Genomic DNA, 5,509 nt, shown 5'->3' with positions numbered 1-5,509 from the left:
CAAGTTTTGTAACTGCAACTTAAGCGAAGTTTTCTCCTGCCTGCACCACGACCATCTACGGTGTAAGTAAAATAATCTTTAATCAACTGCTACGCGTCCGTGCCTAATTCTAGTCCGCCGGCCTGCATTCCCCGACCCGCGTGCCAGGGCTGCTGGCCACAGCCTGCTGCGCACCCCCGAGGGCCTCGGACCGCTCCCGGCCCGCACACTCCCGATGCAGCCTCACCAGTGCAGAACAGAGGGGAATAATTACTTCCCTTGATCTGCTGGCAATGCTTCTACTAATACAGCTCAGTATGCTGTTAGCTTACTTGGCAACAAGGGCACACTGTTGACTCCTATTCAGCTTATTATCCACTGTAACCTCCAGGTCCTTTTCTGGAGAGCTGCTGCTTAGCCAGTTGGTCCCAAGCCTGTAGCAGTGCATGGAATTCTTCTGTCCAATGTGTAGGACTTCCTACATGTCCTTGTTGAACCTCATGAGATTTCTTTTGGCCTCCAATTTGTCTAGGTCACTGAATCCTAGTCCTACTCTCCAGTGTAGCTAGTACTCCCCCCATCTTGGTGTCATCTGTGAACTTGCTTAGGGTGAAATCCATCCCATCTTCAGATCATTAATGAAGATACTGAACAAAACCAGCCCCAGGACCAACCCTTGGGGCCCTCCACTTGATACCAGCTGCTAACTAAACCTCAAACCACTGATTACTACCTGTTAAGCCTGATTATCCAGCCAGCTTTCTATCCACCTTACAGTCTAGTCATCCAACCCATACTTCCTTATAGAGCCACTTAAAGCACCAGAAGAAGTGTCATGTGATGTTAGCCACAGGAATTCCCAACCAATGACACAATTATCTGACAAATCCATTACATGATTGACAGCGTTCAGAAGCTGTCTGCAGAAGTTCAGGAAAGCAGTAAGAAACTTCAACCTAAGTGAATAATACTACATATTAGCCTTCTGAACAACTTTTAACAATGATGCTGTATGAGCTGAAAAAAGTCACATGTGAAGACGTGTGTTTTGATCTCCATTGATGATATGCGCTATAAGGGAAGCTTTCTTTGATGTGTTCCAGCACCCTGCTGTTGCAGGGGATTAGAATGGCAATATCAAATTAGTGTTTGCCACAAGACAAAAGTGAGCAGACTTCCACAGAAGCACTTAATGGTGTGACAGCTTATTCCAGAGAATACATGAAATGGAAGCCAGGCTCTAAGTTCTACATTCCATAGAGGTCAGTCTGGGGTACCAAAATCACCCTGGTTCTCTATCATGTCAGTTCTTCCAATATTCCAGATCCTTAGAAATTAAGTGATGAAAAAGAGTGAAGTGATGACACAATAAGTTGAAATTTCAGTGGATAAACAGAACAGCTTGTGACAATATCTCAGGAAGCAATGAGCCCACTAAACAATACTTTGGAAGCAGTGGCCCCTAAGGCTATCTGAGGAAGCATGTCATAAGAACTGTAAAGCAGAAAAATGAAGTTTCCATTTCTCTGGAAAAATCTGGTCATAAATTACTTATGGGTGATGTGAATCTTGCCTGCAGTAGGAATCTGGCCAAGTTGATGCATGGGTCATAAGCAGATTCTGAAAGACTCTTCCCTGATCCTGAAGAACTCTTCTAACTGATGAGTTAGTGTCCGAATACATAAGGATTTGTGTTTTGAGGCACTACTATAGAACAGAAGCAAACCAGAATGGTTTAGACAATACTTCCTTGAGTCACCTGTGTATTTAAGTCAACTTGGTCACCTGGTAGCTCCTAACTTTTCTCCACTCTGCTTGTACACCCTGTTTCCATTAAGAGGACAGAAACAATTGTAGTTAATGAGCTCATATAAATGTTCCTGTATCAAGAATGGTAGAAAAGAGTTGAAGTTAAGACGGACCAGATGAAGGCAGGGGTCCACATGCTATGCACTGTAAAAAAGGCAATACAACAGCTGCTCTCTTCAGCAACTTCCGGCAGCTTTATTTCTAAGACACGGTGCCTCCTGAACACTTCCATCTCATCAAAGGTATGGTGACTCCATGCTGCCTCCAACACAACCCTGTGTTTAATGAATAAAATCTGGCCCTAAATCTTTGTTATACAGAGTACTAAGATCAGAATAAAGCCTTAAAAAGCCAGTGCCTACCATTACTGAATAAAATGATTCATTTCAATTATCAGGAGATATTTTTCTACCCACGCATTTCTACATGGTATCATGGTAATCTTCCAGCAATCCTTATCACTTAGTACAGAACATCCCTGATAGAAGCACTAAAATATCTGCAGTTTTGATTGAGGTGTTCAGTTTCCATCAAACCCTTCTAATTAAGATCATAATGCTGGTTTAAATGCACAAAACTGTATAAAACTGTCAGATTTCCCTCAGTAAGTTACAAGATTTCTTAAAATGGCTTGATTAGACACTTGAAATAGCAGAAACAGTTCACAAATTTAAAATTATGTTGTTATACTGATCAGCACAGCAACATGCTGGGCAGCTACTCTTGATCAAGACTGCCAATTATATCAATCCTGTGATTTATAATTTTTCTTAATACGGGTGCAGGTGTACTATGATCCTAGGAGGTATTCTTTTCTGTAAGACAGAAAAGACATTATACAAGACATAAGAAACTACATAAGAGACTACATAACTACATAAGGCCCAGAATTAACTGTAAGAGAAGGCAGTAGAGAAATACACTTTTTGAACCAGTGGATGTATATCATGGTGCAAGGAGTTGATCCTTCTTAGGCTGCCTTCCTGAATTGTAGCTAGAATCCAAGTCTGCTCTTTTGTTCTAATTGTTTAATGAAGTCAAACTGAGAGAAAATTCACCTCCAAAAATTAGGCATTTACTTCGATCAAAAATGACAGCAGCTGAATTAAATGATAGGAAACAAAGAGTAGCTAGTTTGTTTCTACACTTTATAATAGCAGTTGATTATACATTGGATAGATTTGGGCATAAAACTGGGAAATCAACCTAAGGAAAAAAAAGCATCATGTAATTGTAAGATTAAAATTAAGGATAATTAAATGTGATGGATGAAAATATTGTTTAAAACTATTTTATGCTTTTCTTATAACTTTAAAGACAAGTCAAAAAAGTACTTTTCCTATGTTACAGCAAAATGAAACATGAAGCTGTCTTCTTTGCAAGGCACACACACACTGCAGTAGACAGAATATAATCTTGAGTTGTAGCAATAATTTCCTACACAAAGGTCACATCTACACATCACCATATGTCGCCATATAACATGCTATTTCATCATAGTAGCATGCTACTTCATCATAATAGCATGCTCCCCATTTTAGCATGTGCTACAGCAAAGCAGCAGCTAAAATTAACTGTACACTATGCATACAGAGCAGTATGGGTGGTTACTACTCCACAAAAGGATGTACTAAAGCATGGTGCAGTAACAATGTCGCCATAGGGCAATGCATAGATGTGCCCAAAATTTTTAGCAAACTGTATCTACTACCCAGAGCACAGGGTGGTGGGAAAGGCAGGACCAGGGGCGACTGCAATGGGGATAACGCAAGTGGTGGTGGGACCAGTGGCTGCCAGGTGAGTGAGGCTGTGTCTGCATAGCCCTCGCTTATCCTCCAGTCACCAATGGCTATGTCCGTCAAAGCCCAGGGGCCCTGGATTCTGCAACAGGCTACACTCTCTGTTTCTGGTAGCCAGCCAGGCTGGATGAAACAGCACTATGCGCTGGATCCAGTGCATGGGCCATACGTTTGACACGTCTGGGCAAAAGGGATAGTTTCAAGCTCCATCCCTTTAACTGCTGAAAAGGAAAAGAAGCACTCTCTTCCGTGGTCAAAAGCCTCCTAACTGATTTATTGGGAATTAGTCTCTATAGCTGTCAAGTTTTATGAAGAAAACAGGGTAAATATACACCTTATAGACTAACAAAATAAGATTCATACAGTTTTATGAAGTCCATATTACAATTCATGCCAATTAGTTATAATGATTCAAATTAACTCACTGGATTATTTAAATAGAATTTCTTTTGTGACCTCAAACAGCAGAATAGACTCTCCCAAGATCTAGCAGTAGTGGATGGGTGATGAACGTCTGGGGTATAGATAAGTGCTGGCTATGGGGGAATAAGCTGGGCACAGCTAGGTTTCTAAAACAGTGTTCCAAGGAAAGTGCACATAGCTGGGACACAGCTTTCTGAGAAACTGGAGAACAGGTGCTTGGAATGAGAGGAGGGCACTTGGGGTCTGTCCAGTAGGTGGAAGAAGACTTGATGGTTTCAGATAGAAACATCTGCTGGGGATCTCTTTGTTGGCTGGGTCCCTGGCTGGGATGTGAACACAGCTTCCAGCTGATGGGGAGCTGTACAAGGGTCAGGAAGCTGCAGTCACGCTGCTGTCATTTCTGTGCTGTGGTTGGGAGGCAGGGAAGGGAAGGAAGAGTGAAAAACAGCATCAGGGTGGAAAGAGATTCCATCAAGGTGGAAAGAGATTCCAGCTGCCTGGCCCCAGTGCAGCTCCCAACCAGCTGGAAGCTGTGCCAATGCTGCAGCCGGGAAAAGGCTAGGGGACAGGGGACAAGAAGCAGCAGCAAGGGCACAGCTGGAAGTTGCCCAGCCCCATCTAGCTCCTTGCTGCTTGCTTAGCTCTGGTGCAGGCACACATAAACAAAGCCCTTGGGCTCTGCAGACCAGATTCAGTGGCTCTGCAGGCTGGATGCTGCCAACCCCTGCCTTGGACTCAATACATTGTTATGAGTTTAGAGATGTTTTGGTGGGTCATTTGGAGAGATTCCTTAAATTCATCAGTTAAACTTTACACTCTGTAAAGCCTATAGCTAAAACCATAGGAACTCTGCAGATTCATACAAGGTGATCTAATGCTAATCTTCATTATGCAAAGATTTCAAGCCTTTTAAACTATCCAGCTGAGGCCCCCTCAGTGTCATAATACTCTTATAAGAACGTTCATTTGATGATCAAACTATACCTTGTAAACAGAACTGCCTCCAACTATCCAAACCAAGTCTATCTTATTTTTTAGCTCTGGAGAATCCAGAAGAACTAAAGCATCATCCAAGCTTCTGGCAAGGTGGTGTGCTCCTTTTGGGACTGCCCTAGAAAGACAAAGTGTCATTGCTTAACAGTGATAAAGACTATTCATCATGATAGACAATGTAAATTACAAAAAATACAAAGTGTCTACCTAATTATTCCTCATAAACACAAACAAATATATTTTGTCTTTAATACAATCTTTAGCAAGAAGTTAAATTTATGTTAAAATAGTATCAGCTAAACTTCTCCACCAATGTGGCACAGGATTACCTAGCAAAGTGCTGATTTGTAATACAAATACATTTAATTGAATTATAAAGTGTGGCTTGTAAATTTTGTATTGAATATTTGCTTAACCAAATATGTGGTATTTGGATTGCTAAATCTAATTAAAACTACCCAAGTTTCTACTAAACCTGACACCTACTACAATAATACTTTTGGCAA

General features: G+C 41.5%; 1 protein-coding gene across 2 annotated transcripts in view; it reads right to left on the bottom strand.

Moving 5' to 3' along the window:
* DHFR (dihydrofolate reductase) overlaps positions 1-5,509 on the bottom strand; it is a 39,369-nt gene that overhangs the window by 23,486 nt on the left and 10,374 nt on the right. Inside the window, exon 4 of one of the 2 annotated variants that reach the window (XM_025214760.1) lies at positions 4,995-5,121. In XM_025214760.1, coding sequence (XP_025070545.1) covers positions 4,995-5,121 — 127 coding nt within the window. Of the gene's footprint in view, positions 1-4,988; positions 5,122-5,509 lie in introns of those variants that run through there. The other variant, XM_014524372.2, reaches the window with a different exon arrangement.

The sequence above is a fragment of the Alligator sinensis genome, unplaced genomic scaffold, assembly GCF_000455745.1.
Source record: "Alligator sinensis unplaced genomic scaffold, ASM45574v1 scaffold541_1, whole genome shotgun sequence".
Taxonomy (NCBI): domain Eukaryota; kingdom Metazoa; phylum Chordata; order Crocodylia; family Alligatoridae; genus Alligator; species Alligator sinensis.
The sequence above is the reverse complement of the archived record's forward strand: the minus strand, read 5'-3'. Positions and strand labels throughout refer to the sequence as shown.